This window comes from Notolepis coatsorum (assembly GCF_963971535.1).
Source record: "Notolepis coatsorum genome assembly, chromosome: 7".
NCBI classification, from domain to species: Eukaryota; Metazoa; Chordata; class Actinopteri; order Aulopiformes; family Paralepididae; genus Notolepis; species Notolepis coatsorum.
The window spans coordinates 22,207,784-22,230,164 of record NC_140171.1 but is presented as its reverse complement, the minus strand read 5'-3'; the positions used below and the strand labels follow the sequence as shown (position 1 = coordinate 22,230,164).

General features: G+C 42.8%; 1 protein-coding gene across 1 annotated transcript in view; it reads left to right on the top strand.

Moving 5' to 3' along the window:
* The first annotated feature begins 261 nt into the window (after positions 1 to 261).
* Positions 262 to 22,381, top strand: part of adra1d (adrenoceptor alpha 1D) — a 43,367-nt gene continuing 21,247 nt past the window's right edge. Inside the window, exons 1-2 of the mRNA XM_084319379.1 lie at positions 262 to 1,178; positions 1,471 to 1,988. Coding sequence (XP_084175505.1) covers positions 733 to 1,178; positions 1,471 to 1,988 — 964 coding nt within the window. The 5' untranslated portion in view covers positions 262 to 732. The remainder of the gene's footprint in view (positions 1,179 to 1,470; positions 1,989 to 22,381) is intronic.

The following is a 22,381-nucleotide window of genomic DNA, read 5'->3' as shown; positions in this document are numbered from 1 at the left end:
TAATGGTCAAACTGTAACCCTCTTGTAGGTTATCGTACATTTACATTTATGTCACACGCAACACATATTGGGAGTGGCCCACGCAATGTAAAGGTCTAGTGTGCTGATGAAACATTAATAATGTCATGATACCTCTGAAGCAAATGACCCCCTCTGGTGGAGCCCACTGGGCATAGCAGTAATTATATGACGCGTCACTGATATCCACTTGCCGGGGAGGAGCTGACTTCAGACGAGCTGTGACTATGTGGTTAGATCTGGAGTTGTTGCAAGGATGCCATCAATGGAATACCATCGTCTTTACCCGTTTTATGGCGATATAAATGTAGATAGGCCTGTAGATGTACTTTACTTTACTTTCTTTTTTTAACTGGAGAATAATTTGTACTACCTCGGTCATTAGTCAGAAAATGGCATATTATGCTGCTTGTCTTTTTTGCTGTATTTTTCTTTTGGTGAGGTGAAGTGAACACATGTTCAATCATCACTTTGCCTCCAGTTTTGTATTTATATCCTGCTATTCTATGAAAAAACTGTTTTCTCATGGCCTCCACTGGACCCGTTTCAGATTTTGGAGAATAGCTCAATTCGGTGAGGGCGTCTACTTGACCGCAGTTGATCATCATTAGAGTTGGTGACCGAAGAAGAGAGACTGACCAGCAACAGGATGCAACATAACGCGGTGTTTTCGATCGGAAGCGAACTTTAAAGTTTTCTTTATGGAGTTTCAAAATGACATATTCTAACGTGACGAACGAAAGCAACCATGGGATTTATTTCGACCAAGCTCTTATTAACTCGTCTTCACTGGACCAGCAACTATTTAATAAAAACGACAGCAGTAACAACACGACCTGCACGAACATCACTCTGGACGCGCAGGTCATCTGCATTGGGATATTTCTCTCCGCGTTTATCTTGGCGGCGATCGTGGGCAACATTTTGGTCATCCTCTCTGTCCTCTGCAACAGACACCTGCAGACGGTGACCAACTTCTTCATCGTCAACTTGGCCATCGCGGACCTGTTGTTGAGCATCATCGTCCTGCCGTTCTCCGCGTCTCTCGAGGTGCTGGGCTGCTGGGTGTTCGGACGGATATTCTGCAACATCTGGGCAGCGGTGGACGTGCTCTGCTGCACGGCGTCCATCCTCAGCCTGTGCGTCATCTCCATAGACAGGTACACAGTGGCGAATATTCATGGGAGCCAAATATAAACAGCAACAAAAAAAAATCAAATGTATTTTTTTTTATTTTAATTTTTTATAGTTTACAATAATTTAAAAAAATCATTATTTTTCATCTCTGTGTTATAATAATTGTCTGCTTGGTTTGACTGGCCGCCGAGCCATAGTGTACATGGTGACTGCTTAAATATAAAAAAAAATAAAAAATATATTAATAAAAAATGTAAATAATTTTTAACTTTTTTTTTTTGTGCATCCTCTGTTATTTTACCCACGCGACGCCAGGTACATAGGTGTGAAACACTGCCTGAAATACCCCACCATCATGACCGAGATGAAGGCGGCGGTGATTCTGGTCCTGGTCTGGGTGTCGTCCATGGTCATCTCCATCGGGCCGCTCCTGGGATGGAAGGAGCCGCCGCCGGTGGACGACAGCATCTGCAGCATCACCGAGGAGCCGGGCTACGCGCTCTTCTCCTCGCTCTTCTCCTTCTACCTGCCGCTCACGGTCATCCTGGTCATGTACTTCAGGGTGTACGTGGTGGCCCGGAGGACTACCAAGAGTTTAGAAGCGGGGGTGAAGCGGGAACGGAACAAGTCGATGGAGGTGGTCCTCCGGATACACTGTCGGAGCGTGCTGGGGGACGGTGGCCCCAAGAGCAGCAAGAACCACCCGTTCCGCAGCTCGCTCTCGGTGCGCCTGATGAAGTTCTCCAGAGAGAAGAAAGCGGCGAAAACCCTGGCGATTGTCGTCGGGATGTTCATCGTGTGTTGGCTGCCCTTTTTCTTCGTTCTGCCCCTGGGTATGTATCACTTTCATTAGCTTGGAAAAAAGTATAATACTAGAATAGAATAGAAGTACTTTATTATTATTAATCCCGATGGAAATTATTCAGCACCACATATCGCTCACAATAAACATTTAGGTATAGTCACAAATACGAATACATAGTCAAAGATGTTTATATGCGTAAAATGTACAGTAAAATGTACAGGAAGATATACGAGGATGTATTGCACCGGACTGTACAACCTTGTATTTATTCCTGTACTACATGTAGTGTAGTATACACAGTATTTTAGAATGTATATCTTGACTGTGTATTCTTATTTTTGACTAGACTACCTAAATGTTTATTGTGGTGGTGAATTTCCATTGGGATTAATAAAGTACTTCTATTCTATTCTATTCTACTTTTTCACTATTGCCTTGCTCATAAAATGCGCTACTGTGTGCCAACTCAAACTGTGATGGAAGTGTAGTATCCAATGTCCATTTTACGCACGGTCTACTGTTCCGCCCAGATAGCAGTCTAATTAATCAAATAGTTAACATTTATCAAATGCTTTTACTTCATCATATTTTACGCGCATGCTGCTTTACTGTTAATTGTTGAACATTATTTAACATTTTCCCCAATGAGACATTTGACAGCGGGAGGCAATGTGTTTGAGTGACATTTAATCATTAGTATTAGTCATCAGTCTGATATGTACATGGCATCGAAATTAATATAGACTAATAATCAATACATTGTCCATACACCATAGTAAATCATTATAATAATAATAATAATAATAATAATAATAATAATAATAATAATAATAATAATAATAATAATAATAATAATAATGTCAATGTATTATCTCTGATCCAATAAACCTAGAATGTCTTTTTAAGTAGCTAAAAGTAGAAAATAGTCTCCCTGTCATAAAAAAAAAGGCTGGGGTGGAGGTTAGACATGGACCCAGACACTTGACAGTCTATAGGCACACCTGTGGCTTGTATAGGCTATAAAGAATTAATGTTGTTGTCATAATACCTAGACTAGACCTCATGTGAGAATATGTGTACAAAACTGAAGACGTGATGTAAGCACAACCCGCTTGTAATTCATCAACAAACACCACGAGGAAGATTGTAGGCCGCAGACATATTTACATACAACAGTCAATCAATGTACGGCGGTGTGTGTCATATATTCAAAAGAGCAGTTCAAACTGGTTTATAGGTTATTATGCAGTGATGAACACACTGGAAGAGTACATCTATACACAAAGCCAGACAGTTGTTTCCTAGTGTTCCACGCAGCCATGAGTGTCCCCCCCTCCAAAATCCCAACCCCCCCCCCCCCCCCCCCCAAGTGTTAGCCTATGTGGAGGAATTTACCATGAGTAAGGATGTAGACATAGTTACACACAGCCAGGTTTATTTAGCTTACGCTCCCCAGGAGAATTGGCTTGAGAGACCCGGCGAAAACCCCTGGCCAGGGGGGTCTCATAACGGGCTTCCTGAGATAAGGGGAACGTAGATCTTTGTAGTCAGAGAAGATGGATGTGCCCGGGTGAGAGGGACGATTGGATTGGAGGAGTCAATGAGTTGGGGGAGGCTGGGAGAGGGTTGAATAGGGGGGGTGAGAGACAAAAGGTGGAATGGGAGGGGGATTGGAATGACTGGGAGATGTTGGGGGGGGGGGGGGAATCATTATTCCACACCTACCTGTTGCAATTTAAAACCGGTTCCCATCTGGGCATTTCCTTCCCTCAATCATTGTAGGCCTACATGACCAATTGGACTATAATTGCTTGCTTTACGGTTGCAGTGGGTGAGCAATACGTCGACCAGAGGATGAATTGTCTTGTGTATGACGTGTCTACTGTAACAGAGGGGGGTACTTTCCTAGCAGTGTGTGTGTGTGGGGGGGGGGCATCTGCTTCAATCAAGCATCAATCATCTTCTGCATGCGAGGCCGCCTCGTCTTCAAGAACACGACACGGCATGGATCAAAGAAAAACAAACACAGTGGTCTGTGTGGCTTAATGAGAAGTGAAGTGACTTCATATGCTTTTCCTATACGGTGGCATGTATAGGAGATCGGATCAAAAGACCAGAGAGGGAACGAGCGATTCCATAATCATGTCAGTTAATTGGCCTCCAGCGGACTCGGGGAGGGGGTGGCCACTGGCCAGGCAGTCGAGGGTCACAGCTTTACATGAACCACACTGATTTATACAGAAAGGAACATGGATGCATCTGTGTGTACCCACATACACACATTTGCAAAGCTATACAGAGAGAGGGAGATATGTAGATAGATAAACAGAGAGAGGGAGAGAGAGAGTGCCATGGACTTTACTGCATGTATTATTCATGTAATGGATTGTGAAAGTTAATTAAAAACAAATGTCCGATATTTTAATAGGAGTTGCATGATTTGTGGCACTCTTGCGGCGGCTTTTAAGACGGTAAGAAGAGTAATAGTCATAACAAATGGGCCTCACCCTCTGGGGAGATGAGTGTCAAACTAAACCCTCTGCACCCAGCTCACCACCTTTTCCAACGCCTCCCCTCTGGTAGGAGGTTCAGGTCACTGGGCAGTCGCACTGTGAGGTTTAACCACAGTTTCTTCCCCAAGGCCATACAACTGCTCAACTCCTCCTAATACTCACCCCATGCTTGTTATGTTCTCTGGCTTTTTGTTACGTTGCACCTGATGTTTGTATTTTTTTCGTACTGTACTGTTCCATTGTGTATATTTTTTATGTGGTGTGTTCTGTACTGTACTGTTCCGTTGTGTCTTTTATGTGGTGTATTGTCGCAGCTACCACCTGAACCGTGCTTGATTTCCACCGGCCTGGCCGTGTGGCAATAAAAGGAACTTGAACTTGAACACACGCAGGTAATCCTGATAGTCCCTACTCAAGTTTACACAAATGTACTTGTGCCTTCCAGCAAGTGTGGGTTGGCGCTGGAGTTAGCAAAAACTATCATGAGGGAAATTAGGGAAATGATGTGGCACCAGCATTCAGGATATCTTTTATTTTCAATTGCAATGTTATTTGCATAATTAGGGTCAATAACAATCCAATAACATTTGGAATATCCAATGGCCTACTTGTGGCACGTTCACAATTTGAGTTCCATTTGCTCGTTAACTCAAAGCCATGTCTGGTCTTTGTGACTCACAATAGATGTACCTGGACAAAGCCTTGTCCTAAGGACATAACTTCATACCCCCACAGTGTCCCATGCGTGGGTGCTGCGTGGGTGCTGAAATGGAGCCATGGAGAGAGAGAGAGAGAGAGAGAGAGCGAGAGAGAGCGAGAGAGAGAGCGAGAGAGAGAGAGAGAGCAAGAGAGAGTGTACGTGTGAGTGTCAGACTTGGCAGAGGTCCCTGACCACTGAGCACAGCCTGCCCCTCCAACTTAACCTACATGGTTCCCTTAATTACAATAGTAATTGGCTTCTGGAGAGTGGATAGCTCCCTAGTTGTTTCTCACTTAAAGGACAACAGCGTGCATACAGAAAACAGGAGGAAGAGAAGGAGAAAGAGGAGAGGGGCGAGTTAGAAATCGCTTGTGTGCCTGTTTGTTTTTTGTGCAATCAATTATTTATTCATAGTTTCACACATACGCATAGACACACATAGACCAAAAACATACACGTTCAAACACACCCTCCCAACCCCATCCACCTACCACCCAGGAATCTCATGACCATTATATACTTTATATGCATAAACCAACAGCGTTCAGACGCAAAGAAATTAGATGACTATGCTACTCTCCTCGTCCTCGCTCATCCATGATGACGTCCACAGAAACAGCCAAGAGCTAAAACAAGATACGCATATGAAGTAATCGAGGGGTGTACAAGACACAGTATGCATGTGAAGTAATCGAGGGGTGTACAAGACACAGTATGCATGTGAAGTAATCGAGGGGTGTACAAGACACAGTATGCATGTGAAGTAATCGAGGGGTGTACAAGACACAGTATGCATGTGAAGTAATCGAGGGGTGTACAAGACAGTATGCATGTGAAGTAATCGAGGGGTGTACAAGACACAGTATGCATGTGAAGTAATCGAGGGGTGTACAAGACACAGTATGCATGTGAAGTAATCGAGGGATGTACAAGACACAGTATGCATGTGAAGTAATCGAGGGGTGTACAAGACACAGTATGCATGTGAAGTAATCGAGGGGTGTACAAGACACAGTATGCATGTGAAGTAATCGAGGGATGTACAAGACACAGTATGCATGTGAAGTAATCGAGGGATGTACAAGATACAGTATGCATGTGAAGTAATCGAGGGGTGTACAAGACACAGTATGCATGTGAAGTAATCGAGGGGTGTACAAGACACAGTATGCATGTGAAGTAATCGAGGGATGTACAAGACACAGTATGCATGTGAAGTAATCGAGGGGTGTACAAGACACAGTATGCATGTGAAGTAATCGAGGGGTGTACAAGACACAGTATGCATGTGAAGTAATCGAGGGATGTACAAGACACAGTATGCATGTGAAGTAATCGAGGGATGTACAAGATACAGTATGCATGTGAAGTAATCGAGGGGTGTACAAGACACAGTATGCATGTGAAGTAATCGAGGGGTGTACAAGACACAGTATGCATGTGAAGTAATCGAGGGGTGTACAAGACACAGTATGCATGTGAAGTAATCGAGGGATGTACAAGACACAGTATGCATGTGAAGTAATCGAGGGATGTACAAGATACAGTATGCATGTGAAGTAATCGAGGGCTGTACAAGACACAGTATGCATGTGAAGTAATCGAGGGGTGTACAAGACACAGTATGCATGTGAAGTAATCGAGGGGTGTACAAGACACAGTATGCATGTGAAGTAATCGAGGGGTGTACAAGACACAGTATGCATGTGAAGTAATCGAGGGGTGTACAAGACACAGTATGCATGTGAAGTAATCGAGGGATGTACAAGACACAGTATGCATGTGAAGTAATCGAGGGATGTACAAGATACAGTATGCATGTGAAGTAATCGAGGGGTGTACAAGACACAGTATGCATGTGAAGTAATCGAGGGGTGTACAAGACACAGTATGCATGTGAAGTAATCGAGGGGTGTACAAGACACAGTATGCATGTGAAGTAATCGAGGGGTGTACAAGACACAGTATGCATGTGAAGTAATCGAGGGGTGTACAAGATACAGTATGCATGTAAAGTAATCGAGGGGTGTACAAGACACAGTATGCATGTGAAGTAGGGATGCTCGATATTGGCTTTTTTACCGATACCGATATTGTCCAACTCTTAATTTCCGATACCGATATCAACCGATACCGATATATGCAGGGTTTCCCCCCCCAAAAAATGGAATAATTTCAGGTAATTAACATTACATATCTCTTGTTGTGGAATTAACACAACATTATGCATACTTTTGACAATAAATAAAATTTGAATTTGTTCTTACTTGCTTGCCTGGGTAAATAAAGGTTATAGAAATGTAAAAAAAAAAGAAATTTTTTCGAAAACCGATACCGATATTTTCCGATATCACATTTTAATGCCGATATCGGCCGATAATATCGGACATCCCTAATGTGAAGTAATCGAGGGGTGTACAAGACACAGTATGCATGTGAAGTAATTGAGGGGTGTACAAGACACAGTATGCATGTGAAGTAATCGAGGGGTGTACAAGACACAGTATGCATGTGAAGTAATCGAGGGGTGCTGCTCGCAGTCGACATGACGAGCTGGCCGAAACGTGAAAACACAAGACAGTTAACCACAAATATTGACATTATTTATTCATAGCCTGTGTGTTTGTGAGCGTTTGTGTGCGCACAAGTGTGTGAGCATGTCCACCATTCAACCAAAACGTGCGAAATGCACATAATTCATCTCACATTATTCATACTGGATTTCTTTCTTTCTGCCTATTGTAAGGGCATCCGTGTCCCTAGAGCAGGTATGCTTTGAAAGACTGAATTGGTACCGCTTTGCCTCCAGGCGAAAGTAAACATTGCTGCCTATTATTCACGAGGCACGCAAGGTTAAAGACAGTCACAGGAACAGATACAAATACAAATATACAATATGCAGTCCCCTAACATAATATAAAACACATAGAAATATATTGCACCATATTGATTATTGCACAAGGATTACCATTGCACATAGACACACTGTTAGATCCTATGATGTTGTGCTGTCCCTCTTACTGTATTTAAGTTCAAATAAAATGTAAGTCTGTTTATCGTATGATACAGTAGATGTGTATATCACGCATAAGGTGAAAAGCTTTAATATAGGACGTCATAATGCGGTTAAAGGTATTATAAACATTAATAATGATCAATCTTTGCAAACAATATCACCAAAATACTTGTGCCGTCGGGATATAGGCATCAGAGACAAATCCAAAACCTCGGACAAAGTAGCGGGTTGATTTGAACAAATAGTATCAGATCATAACTTTCAGATAAATGGGGCCAGTATCTGATTACAGCTTGTAATCCTTCCAGAGCGCCGTCCCTCGGGGGAACTCCGTTCAGGACGCTACTGTGGCTCTAAGGAGTGCCTTGATTTGGAGCGTAGCGCGACGCCGCATGACGAATATACGTTTTCAAAGTTTCTTCCCATGCGACCCAAGAACGCAGGCATCCCAGTGGCACAAGAGAGAGATAGAGAGCCGAGTGCAGCGCTCTGCCAAAGGAAACAATTAACTCGGGAAAATAAGCCCACGATGTTATCTTTAGAAATGTCGTTTGTCCACATTCTCGGCAGACGTGAGGGGAACTTGGACCCGAATTACAGGGGATTCTGACCATTTCATTACTCTTTATTATTGATTGCAAAAGTGTTGTCGCAAACGGAGCTTGTGTCTGTCTACCCGTAGGTTTTACTGAAGATGCTTTATGACCCTGATAAGAATACTCTATCCGATGCAACTAAGAATCTATCATATTTCGCAAGCGTTCTATTAAGATTCTGTTGGACAGGACAGGGGTCAAATACGATTCAGGTAAAACTCGTACAGGCTTTTCGTACCATCCAAAACCTTTTTTTCAACTTGGTTTCCTTCCAAAATCTCTTCGATTCCAACTGGATCCTGTTGTATTTTTAAACCAATCTTAGGGGCTTTTCTTACTAGGTTCCTACAGAACATTTGTACTCTGTTGTGGTTATTATCACAGGCTACTATTCCAAAGGCCATTTCACGGTAATTGCCAGTCATTTGCCAGTAATGAAAAGCAAGACTAATTCTCGGGTCAGAGTTCGGTCGGCCAGCTGGGGTTCACGTCCATGCGGTGTGCGGATAAGTATCTCTAATGACTAATCTGTTGACTTGCTAAGAGGCACATCTTCCTCCATTCAAGTTCCAAGGTCCAGGTTTATTCTCGCGTCCTGTTCTTTTTACACTAGTAGAGAGTGGAATCCTTTGTCCCTTGGCTCCTCTGTCTAGCGGCGGCATCGACACACCTGTCACGCTGTCGATCGCAGCGCCGTGGTATGAAATGTCAAAGGGAGTTCTCAAATGTACAAACACCGTTCTGTTCTGCCAGCTGACCAACAGAGTTATGAGAAGCGTTCAATCAAACCTGTTGTTTTTGTCAAGTCTGGTTTCCTCCCGTCTAGTTGCTGCTGCCAGCGCTCCTGCAGAACGACAGAGTAAAAGCCCATGTTCTGATTTCATGGACCATACCCTGTCAATGTATGGTGTATTCATATTCATTCATTCAATCTTTATTTAATCTCGAAGGATCATTGAGAGCAGGGAGGAACAATACATGATACAAAAGTCAAATAAACAATTAAAATCAATCAAAACAACTACAGACTGAGGTGAAATGGTTGGCCATTATAGATTTAAACTGACGAATGGATACTAAAGTATTGAGTTTTGCTTTGCAAAACATTCCATGTGTCGGGGGCAGAGAAGCTAAAAGCAGATTTACCTAATTCAGTGCAAACTCTGGGGTCCTTGTGTGTAAGCCAATCACCAGAGCGAGTAGGGCTGACCTGCAAATATTTTTTTTGGAATTCGAAGCTTCGGGGCCGAGTTCGATTTTAATTCGAAGCTTCGAGAAAAAAAAAAGATTTACATTTATTTTTTAATTTAAATATATATATATTTTTTAATGTTGTGGGACTTGTACAGCACTTTGGTCAACTTTGTCAGTGATGTAAAGTTTAAACCTTTTAAAATCTTAGACAAACGAAACACTTTGCTTTCATGAAATATTGTAAGCCGTCATTTGAGGCTTTATAAAAGCAGCACAATGAACACAAATCTGTCAGTGCCGAGTCCGACCTCATCTTAAATAACAAACAGCATTGCTTGTTGTAGTTAACAAAGAGAGGCAGAGTTGATTTAGCAAAAAAAAATAAAAAATTTATTTTATTTTTTATAATCAAATTTTATTTTCATATTCGAATCCCATGCCCATCGAACGAAGCTTCGAAGTATTTAAGACAGCCCTAAGAGCGAGTATGATAAGGTCCAGAGTTCCAGTCCAGTAATGAAGTGATGTAGGGTAGAAGTTCATTAATAATGGCTTTATACAGAAACAGATACCAATGCAACTCACGTCTCTCTGCCAGAGAGGACCACCCAACCTTAGCATGCAGGATACAAAGATGGGTATCATAACTGTCACCAGTGATAAAGGGCAGAATGAGTCCAGAGGCTTTAGAGTGGAAGCAGCAGCATGTCTATAAACTACATCTCCATAATCCCAAACAGACAAATAGCTTCAACGACCCCCCTCCTGCTAAGCATAGAAAAAGAGGAGTTTGATCTCTAGATGGCAAATAAGCATTTTTGAACTTGCCTGACGCACTGTACATCTGAATATACTGTAGGTCTGTTTTACCCCAGTGTTTCCAAACATTACCCATGTTTAAGTCATGGCCACAAAGTAGGCATTTCTGCAAATACAATTAAAGCCTCTTACTTACCCTCTAGAGCTCAGTCAATATAGAAAATGTCCATTCATGTTGTCTAGAGCTCAGTCAATCATATAGAGCAGGGGTCGGCAATTAGATCTGGCCATGGGCCAGATTTTCCCCAAGCCGTTGCTTGGCGGGCCAGGATAAAAAACAATGGCTAATTTAATATACTGATATTGAAAAAAGACAAACGTTTTTCTCTGGTCTGCATCCCCTTAACAATTGTGTGTATTGCGCCGTACTGTATTGTACCCATTCTGCAATCTGTTTGTTATGGCCGACCTCAAACGCAACGGCACAGACAGGAAGTTCAGAGTTAGCCAAAAGCTAGGGCGTATTTATTTACAGAGTCACAAGATGGATGAGGTACAGTAATCAAACAAACTGGGATCTGGCATGTGACGATGTAGCGGCTCTGCAGATACTCCCAGTAGATAGTGGTGAGGAATTGGCATGTGACGTTGTAGCGGCTCTGCAGATACTCCCAGCTTTCACTCACGGTGGAAAACGGAGAGAGAGAGAAATCAGAAACAGCCCAACGAACACACAGAGGCAGAGAGGAGACTGAGTCCAGTATTAATCCCAAGTGACTTGATCTTCGGTGTGCCACACACAAGTTAGCTGAGTCCAGTGAAAAACAACACGGTATTCTTCAGTGTTATTCTAACACACAAATTAGCTGAGTCCAGTGCGAAACAAAACGGAATTCTTCAGTGTTATCCTAACACACAAATTAGCTGAGTCCAGTACAAACAAAAACGGTATTTCTTCAGTGTTCACCAAACACACAAAAAACTGATAATCCAAAAAGACTCTTTCCAAAAACTCACCAGAGCGCAACGCGTAAAGCGGGCAGATAACGAGGCGCAGCTCCAAACGGGGAACCAGGTTCTCCACAGCGGTTCTCCACAAAAAGGTCCTGGAGAGAAAAAAGACAGGAACAGCGACGGGGAAGGCGGTTAGGTGGTCGAGCGGAGATTGCGTTCGTCACCAGCCCCGGAGCTGTGAGCTTGGTTCGCCTGTTCGAATCCAGCTCACAGCTCCGGGGTTGTCACCAGCTTGGCTGGCCGTCTGCACTGATACAATTGGCTGTATCAGAGGGTGGGAGAAGCTGGCGGGGTGGGTCCGGGTCGTTGTAAACAGCGACTCCTACAGTTCGGTCGGGGCGCCTGCTAAGCGCGGATTGGACGTGAGGGGGATAGTGTGGTCCTCCCACAGGCTACGCCCTCTCAATGAGAATCCGCGCTGCCAGGTGAAAAGAAGCAGTGATTGGCTGGACGTGTGTCGGAGGAAGCACGTGGTAGCCTCCACTCTCCCAAATGATCTGACTGTGGGGGGTAAAGCGCAGCGACCAGGAAGGGACTGGGAATTGGCATACAACTAACATTGGGATGGGAGAAAATCGGAGGAAAATGGAGGGGGAAAAAGACCAAAAAAAAAAAAGGAACAGCGACGGGGAAAGGCAGGTATATGCAGTTGTATTCCAGAACAGTAGTACTCAAAACGACCCGGCATCGAATGACAGAAGGTCAGAGTATATGAAGCCTCTGGGGCGCTGATTAGAACACACCTCAGGTGCGTGATGGTAATTGATACTTGACTTAGAAGTGTGCGTTCGGCAACGGACCAATCATCACAGAATCCTCACAGTACCTTAAAGGAACGGAGCGTGTGGCGGGGAACGGACCGATCATCACAGTACCTTAACTCTTTCAATGCCACGCCTGGTTTTCCGTTTTACCGCTTGAATGCCACCATCGGCGCCAATGTTAACGTTAATATCGCCTAATCTATGTTTTAAATTATGGCTATGTGTCTAATCTGCCCATCGCATTATCAAAGACTATTTTCCAGACAGTGCTGTGAAGGCAGATTGTTTTTTTATCGCGTCGTTGCCGTTTCAGAGCAGTTAGAAAAGCCCCCGTTTTGATATAAAAAACAACTCATTCTGGAGCATTCTATGAAAATCGTCTTTTAGTGGAATATTCCACAACGTTGATATTCGTCGGCCTTTTTATGAATCGTTTTCAAATAAACGCTAGATGATCAATATTATACGTGCACGCACGCACATTACGGCCGCGCGCGGATAATCGCCTCGTTGATTTCCTCTCGGACTTTTACAGTGAAACCGAAAGAAGACATTTCACAAAACAGCTTATAACTTCATCAAACTTACTCTGATTATCCTACCACTGATAACATAGAGTCCTTACCTGACATCAGATGGTATCCAACTGGTATATTCCAATTCCTGATCACCATTCGAAAAAATCGATACGTGTATGGATCCAACGCGACACAGTGGATCTCCATGATCCGCGGGGATCTGAGGCTCCAGAATGAACTCTAGTAACCCCGGCTGGATCAGTGAACTGGAAAATGTGGAGTACCGGATTTTTTTCCCCATTCATTTTCATTGAGTCCATTCCAAAATCACTTATGTCATCTGGGAGACGACAGGGGGCGCTTTTTTCCACAGTGATCACCGGCGCAGCTCGGCAATACTCGGGTAGGCTCGGGTGATGCAATAATTTTTCAGATCGAAAAAAAAAAAAAAAAAAAAAAATCCGAGAAATCTCGTGAGTGGCTAGCAACCACCTATAAAAAAACACGAGAAATCTCGTGAGTGGCACTGAAAGAGTTAAGAAGCCTGTGGTGGGGAAAGAACCAATCCTCACACTGTTAAATAAAGTTTTCATTCATTCATTCATGAACAGCAGATCAGTTGTTAAGATCACCGCGGCGAGTGATGGACAGCAGCTCAACATGCATGAAAACACGACTCCATACCTTGTTTGTTGTTCAGTCCTCCAAACATGAAACATGTAAAATATTCACTCGCTGCCCTCCAATTCCAGATTGGTGTTGAATGCAGACTTTATCTGCCAACTTGAACACAGTTGTCAGCATTGCCTCGCTATTGTTGTTGTCACCACATATTATGCAGAGAGGACGTCGGCTCGGCAGGCAAGAATCACCGACCTGTTGCGATAAACCCGTATTTTAAGTATGGCTCACATCTCGAACGCGGAAGTGAAAGTGCGTTAGGGACATATACACGCGGCCCGGTGGGACTATTCCATTGGTTCTCCCAGTCCACGTGACCATTTCTAGCATTTCAATTGGCTATAGTGGTATACATGCTTTTGATGACTACCGGTAGATAGATACAGCTTCACAATAAAAGACACCCTGGCGTCCCGAGTGAATATTTCCCACGCGTAAAATAAATATCATTCTCAAAATAATCTGACGGGCCAGAAATGATTGCTGGCGGGCCAATGTCGGCCCGCGGGCCGCCTATTGCCGATCCCTGATATAGAGAATGTCCATTCCTGTTGTCTAGAGCTCAGTCAATCATATAGAGAATGTCCATTCCTGTTGTCTAGAGCTCAGTCAATATAGAGAATGTCCATTCCTGTTGTCTAGAGCGCAGTCAATCATATAGAGAATGTCCATTTCTGTTGTCTAGAGCAGGGGTTCCCAAACTTTTCAGGCCGCAACCCAAAAATAACGGGGTCAGAGAGCCGCGACCCCCACTATTATTTAATTTTTTTTAATAAATGGAAATGTATGGTTGAAACATGCACACGTTCAAACGCACACACACTAATAAGCATTGGAGGCTTTTAACCAGGGCCGGACTGGGGAAATCATTCAGGCCAGGAAATATAGTGCAAAATATAGCCCCAGTCAGGCCACTTTTTAAGCAGGGGGTCTGGGGGTCCCCCACCAGGACATTTCTTGTTACAAAGACTTCATTTCCTGCATTCTGGTGCAGGCATTTTTTTTATTTGTACCCTTTAAATGCCAGTGTTTGTGATGGCATCACAAATTATTATAAAAAAACAGGCTAGCATATGTATGATTAGCAACAACACTGATTTTGATGGATTTTCATTTTTTTGTAATGTCAGATTGAAAATAATGCAATCTTTTATTCAACTTCAGCCCTGATCATAACACCACATATTAATTTTATAATTCTAACCTTTTAAATGCCAGTGTGTGTGATGGCATATATTTGCAATATATCAAATGCAAAGTAGATTTTTCTGTGGGGGATTATTACAGGCTAGCATGTGTCAATGATTAGCAACAACAGTTTTTTGTAAGGGTCCCGCCTCCACCAATCACATGCGGCTCCTTTTGTGTGTGTGAGAGCAAGAGAGAGAGAGAGAGAGAGAGATAGTTCTCCAACTTGTGTGAGTTGCAGTGATCTCCTGGTTGTTCCCCACCTAGGTTATCTCTAACTATTGCGCTGCTGCAACTAGAAACACTGTCCTGGCCTGCTTCTAAGTTCAGTGGCCTGACTGCAAAAAAATATATATAAAATTAAAATTCGAATTTTTTTAATCATCTGGCGATCTTGTTTGTCGTATTTTTTTTTATTGGCGATTTGAATTCATATTTCATCAATCGAGCCTCAGGTTAGTGTTGAAGACTCTCTCTGAGCTCAATTGGGAAGATACCGCCCCCTATCGTCTCTCCCTGTGTAACTGCACCCCATTACTTTAGACTGCTGAAGGGGGGGGGGGCAGTTTCCTCATTTTACTTTTCCGTCGAGCCAACTGAAGAATCCATTGTGATCGCCGGCCCGGAAAGCGCGTGGATTATGTATTTACAGTACCCAATGCTGAATCAATAAACGACATCGATATTTGGAATGGCGATCAGGAATTGGAATAATCTTTTTGGATAACATCTGATCTAAGGTAAGGAATCTATTTTACCAGTCTTGGGATAATCAGAGCTATTTTCACCTATATATCAGCGTTTGCCCTATGCGTGTGTGTGTGTGGCTGTGTGAACGATCAGGAAATGAGATAATCGATATTTCAGTCCGCTTCTATAGCGTGCATAAGTACACATATACTATCGATAATCTAGCGTTTATTTGAAAACGATTCATAAATAGGCCGAAAAATTACAACGTTTTTGTGTATTCCAGAATATTCCAGTAAATGCCTTTTATCACGGAATCTTTATATTTTCCTTGAAAACGAGGGCTTTTCAAAATGCTATAAAACGGAAATGAAGCAATTAAAAAACAATCCGTTTCGACAATGTTGACTGCAAACAAGTCATTGATAAACGACTGGCAGATTAGAGACATAGCCATAATTTAAGACAGAGATTATGCGTTCACAACACTATCATTGAAGTGGGTGGTGGCATTTAACCACGTTTTACCATGTTAATGGCCGGTAATCAAAGTGTTAAGTCGCAACCCAAAATTTTTAACCACTATGATTTATGTAAAAACTAAATTTGCAGTAATACGCAATCTTTCAAAACATGAAATAAACACAAAAAGTGCAACAAAAGTGCAACTATTGCTAAAAACCCAATGAAATGAAATAATAATAAATAATATATGCTTCTTAGCAGATTTCTTAGCTTAACATAACAGACCTACGTTTGGGGGAACTAATGGGATAACTGGGGTTGCAACAAAAGTGCAACTAGGGCTAAAAACCCAATGAAATAAAATAATAATAAATAATATGCTTCTTAGCAGATTTCTTAGCTCAACATAACAGACCTAAGTTTGGGGGAACTAATGGGATAACTGGGGTTGCAACAAAAGTGCAACTAAGGGCTAAAAACACAATGAAATAAAATAATAATAATAAATAATATATCCTTCTTAGCAGACTTCTTAGCTTAACATCCCAGGGAACTAATGGAATAACTGGGGATGTTGTTTGCTCCTGACAAGAGTCTCAAAGTCTGGGGTGATGGTAGACAAAGCAACTCTGAGGTCATGCTCAATGTCCAATCTTTTTTTATAATTTTTTTTATTTTTTTACACACACATCCGCGACCCACTCAAGATGGCCCCGCGACCCACTTTTGGATCGCGACCTACCAGTTGAGAAACACTGGTCTAGAGCTCAGTCAATAATTTTTTTTGTATCCACTTTTTCTTCTTATTTTTCCCATCCCGATTTCATATTGCCAATTCTCCCCTCCCCTGTCTTGAACGTTGCTAGACTATGCCTCCCACTGGTCGGCTGTAGTGAGGATAGAAGCCTTGCATCACGTGTCCCCTCCGGTACACGAGGAAGCAGCCTGTCGCATCTTTTCACCAGACAGCGCAGACTCTCAGTGGCGAGGAGTAATGCGTGGGAGGCTCACGCTGCCCCCGATACTTCCTGTCTCTGCTGTACAGGCGTCACCCAACCGACCTGTAGGAATCGCTGTCCACAACGTCCAATCCCCACCCATTGACTTTCCACCCGCTACCTCTGCCAATTGAGATAGTATGACGACTGGCCCAAGCCGGAGGCAACGCTGACTCGGGGAGTCGAGACCGGAGTCTCTTGCATTGGTGACGAGCAATCTCCGCTACGCCACCCAGCCGCCCCCGAGCTCAGTCAATCATATAGAGCAGGGGTGGCCAACCTTTTTTGAACCAAGATCTACTTTTTTATTTACCACCTAGCCCGAGAGCTACCAGCCAAAATTGTATATCGTAAGCTGTCATTTGAGGCTTTATAAAAGCAGCATAATGAACACAAATCTGTCAGTGCCGAGTCCGACCTCATCTTAAATAACAAACAGCATTGATTGTTGTAGTTAACAAGGAGAGGAAGAGTTGATTTAGCAATTTTTTTTTTTTTTTATAATCGAATTTTATTAATCAAGATCTACTTGAAATCAGCCCGCAATCTACCTGTCGATCGCGATCGACTGGTTGGGCACCACTGTTATAGAGAATGTCCATTCCTGTTGTCTAGAGCTCAGTCAATCATATAGAGAATGTCCATTTCTGTTGTCTAGAGCTCAGTCAATCATATAGAGCAGGGGTTCTCAAACCTTTTTATACCACAACCCCATTTTATTTAGGATTTCTTTTGGCGACCCCACACTTAATGTATCGCGTAATTTCAATGTGGAAATAAGGAATATCAAAATATAAGCACACTTTGTTGAATTTGATCATGCATATGTATTAGAAAATGAAATTACAGCACAATGTTATCAATGAAATTAATGAATATTATCGATAAAAGCAACGGAATTCTTTCTGTATACACATTTATAAAACGAGGTATATTTAGCCAAAATATGTTCCCAGAACATAAAAAATTTAAATAATCCTTAATGGGAAGGGTGTGCTTGTACATTTGAACAGTTCCATGATACGTGGCTGCGTTGTGCTGAGAAAGAGGCGGAGATATTGATGCAAAGGGGACAAGCTTTCTCAGCGCAGCATTACACAGCACTGGGTACTCGTTCCGGACTGATCATGATGCAAGGGCCTGTCCAGTGAACTTGACTTTCAGTAGCTCGTCACAAGAAAGATCAATTTGCGCCTCCTGCTCAGACAGTGGGAGGCATGTCATGTGTAATGAACAGATCTTGGATCCATTTGTCCAAATTGTCAGTGCTCTTTCGGGGGAAATAGTTCAGAAATTGTTCAATGAGCCCTTCTATGTGGCTACAGATAATGGGCTTCAAATAATTGTGTGCTACATTCTGTTCCTCCAAAAAGCCATCAAGAGGAGTAAACACCCCAAAATCTCTGCTGATGATCCTAGAGTGCCACAAACAGTTTTTTTTAATCCAGCTCTCCATTTTAGCTGTGAGTCCAAACAGGTCTGTGTCCCGACCTTGTAGTCCCAGATTCAACGTATTGAGGCCAGACGTGGCCTCCGTGACTATATACCTGCGCAGGATGTAGTGAGATGTGTAATCCTAAATGTTCGGCAACCCTCATATGTGCCATCACACATGCTTGCGCACGTCGCAGCACTTCGCGATTATACCTGTGCAGGATGTAGTGAGATGTGTATTCATTGGAATACTGTGTGGCCTCTATTGATGAAGGGGCGAGACATGGCAAATACACACAGCTGCCAGGTGGAAAACTCGATCTGAGTTGGGCTCGTCAGATTTTCGCTTGATCTTTTTTTAATTAAAATCTTTTATGCACTGTCACCTACCCGTAGTTTGAGAACCGCTGATATAGAGAATGTCCATTTCTGTTGTCTAGTGCTCAGTCAATCATATAGACTCTAGAGAATGTCCATTCCTGTTGTCTAGACTAGAGCTCAGTCAATCATATAGAGAATGTCCATTCTTGTTGTCTAGAGCTCAGTCAATCATATAGAGAATGTCCATTCCTGTTGTCTAGAGCTCAGTCAATCATATATAAAGAATGTCCATTCCTGTTGTCTAGAGCTCAGTCAATCATATAGAGAATGTCCATTCCTGTTGTCTAGAGCTCAGTCAATCATATATATAGAGAATGTCCATTTCTGTTGTATATAGCTCAGTCAATCGTATAGAGAATGTCCATTCCTGTTGTCTAGAGCTCAGTCAATTATAGAGAATGTCCATTTCTGTTGTATAGAACTCAGTCAACCATATAGAGAATGTCCATTCCTGTTGTCTAGAGCTCAGTCTAGAGCTGTTGTCTAGAGCTCAGGGTTCCCAAAGTGGGGGTCGCGAGCCGCCGCGGGGGGGTCATCAGATGATAAAAAAATAAAAATAAAAAATTTCCAAAAAAGATTTTTTTTATGCAGTCAGGCCACTGAACTTAGAAGCAGGCCAGGCCAGTGTTTCTAGTTGCACCAGCGCAATAGTTAGATAACCTAGGTTGGGAACAACCAGGAGATCACTGCAACTCACACAAGTTGGAGAACTATTTCTCTCTCTCTCTCTCTTGCTCTCACACACACACAAAGGGAGCCGCATGTGATTGGTGGAGGCGGGACCCTTACAAAAAACCGTTGTTGCTAATCATTGACACATGCTAGCCTGTAATAATCCCCCCCAGAAAAATCTACTTTGCATTTGATATATTGCAAATATATGCCATCACACACACTGGCATTTAAAGGGTTCGAATTATAAAATTAATATGTGGTGTTATGATCAGGGCTGAAGTTTGTAAAATTGTATTTTTTTCAATCTGAGATTACAAAAAAACTGAAAATCCATAAAAATCAGTGTTGTTGCTAATCATACATACCGGTATGCTAGCCTGTTTTTTAACAATAATTTGTGATGCCATCACAAACACTGGCATTTAAAGGCTACAAATAAAAAAAATCCTGCACCAGAATGCAGGAAATGAAGTCTTTGTAACAAAACATTTCCTGGTGGGGGACCCCCAGACCCCCTGCTTAAAAAGTGGCCTGACTGGGGCTATATTTTGAATGATTTCCCCTGTCCGGCCCTGGTTAAAAGCCTCCAATGCTTATTAGTGTGTGTGCGTTTGAACGTTTGCATGTTTCAACCATACATTTCCATTTATATACAAAAATAAATAATAATAATATTATACAAAAAAGTGTTTGGTTATTTGGGGGTCGCGGCCTGAAAAGTTTAGGAACCCCTGATATAGAGAATATCTTTTCCTGTTTGTTTTTTTTATTGTTGGTGCTGGGGCTACCCATTTGTTCACGTTTGGATCACGGTGTGGGCCTTTAAAGGGAACCAACGACCATTTTCGTTGAAAATTATTATCATTGGAGCGGCTGGGTAGTGTAGAGGGAGGTCTAAGCACTCACCAGATGTTTCCACCTGGAAGCTGTTTATATTTGCCATGTCTCGCCCCTTCATCAACGGAGGCCGACACAGTATTCCAATACACATCTCACTACATACTGTGCATATATAATCGCGGAGACCGCGTCTCGTCTTTTGTGTGTAACCTTGACACTCGCAATAGATATGTTTGTTGTCAGAAGCGCGGAGAGAGAGAGAAGAAGCGCAGATTTTTCTTGCAGACAAAAACAACCCATTGGCAGAGAAATGTGCTGATAATGAATGGCTGGCAAAGCTGGCATATCTAGCCGAGATCTTTGACCGCCTCAATGCGTTGAATCTGGGACTACAAGGTCCGGACGCGTGAATATTTTAGGCAACCAACTTGTGTTTAGCGTTTCTCTGATTGGCCACTACGCCCATGTGACCGCGGCAGCGCGAGAGAGCTGCAGCGCGGAAATAGGCTGTCTATTGCCTCGCGCTGCAGCGCGGAAATAGGCTGTCTATTGCCATTCTCTAAGACAAACTCTAACCTTAACCAGCTCCTTAACAGCGCCTAAACTTAACCCTTCTAACCTTAAGCAACTCCGAAACTATGCCTAACCTTAACCTTAACCAACTCTGAAACAATGCTTAAAGTTAACATGCCTAAACTTAACCGGCGAAAGAATGCATGTTAAAAAAAAAAAAAAATTATGGGAATCAAACTTGTTACCAACGGACCGCAGGATCGACAGCAATGCAGCGCTGCCAGTTGAGCTAGTTGTAGATCTTAAAAGAGGGAGGATTACTGCTACATAATGCTGCCGCGACAGAGCTCCGCAGCAGCTGCTGCCGCGGGGGCGTGGCTGGACGCAAGTTGGGCGTGGCTAGACACAAGTTGGTTGCCTTAAATATTTAGGCGACCCGGACACAGACCTGTTTGGACTCACAGCTAAAATGGAGAGCTGGATTGTGGCACTCCAGGATAATCAGCGGAAATGTTGGGGTATTTACTCAGCTTGATGGCTTTTTGGAGGAACAGAATGTTGCAGTTTTTTTTAAGCCCATCATCTGTAGCCACATATAAGGACTTATTGAACAATTTCGGAACTATTACACAGAGAGCCCGGACAATTTGGACAACTGCAAATTGATCTTTCGTGTGACGAGAAAGTCATGTTCACTGGACAGGCCCTCGCAAATCAGCCCGGAACGAGTACCCAGTGTTGTGTAATGCTGCGCTGAGAAAGCGTGTCCCCTTTGCATCAACATATATGAGACCGGATTTTTGGCACTGACATAAAAAAATAAATACAGATCTTGCCTCTGAGTAGAAGCGGTTCTGCACCTCTTTCTCAGCACAACGCAGCCACGTATCATGGAACTGTTCAAATGTACAAGCACACCCATCCCATTAAGTCTTGTTTTTTTTTTATTCTTGAAAAGTGCATGTGAACGCATTTTATTTTCTTTTTTTATGTTCTGGCATTTGGACTAAATATGCCTCGTTTTATAAATGTGTATAGAGAAACAATTCCATTGCTTTTGTTGATAATATTCATTAATTTCATTTTCTAATAAATATGCATGATCAAGTTCAGCAATGTGTGCTTTTATTTTGATATTCCTTATTTCCACGCTGAAATTACGCGATACATTAACACATTCACCGCCAATCACGTTGTACGAAGGGTTTCAAGGTCATGCGAATTCCGCCAATCCACGGCATACGACGTTATTGAGATCATATTTCATTTTTTCGCCATGGTATTCATAATTCCCTCACCCAGCCTCGGCTGAGACAGTGGGACTCAGCACAACCATGCAACGCTTCAATACCGCCGCCTGGTGGATGATCGGGTGAGTTACAACCGGAAATGGATCTCTGGTGATCTCCGTGCATCTGGGAAATGCGTCCGGCAGTCACATATTGTTGTGGGACTCTAGACACACATCCGTGTATATGGATC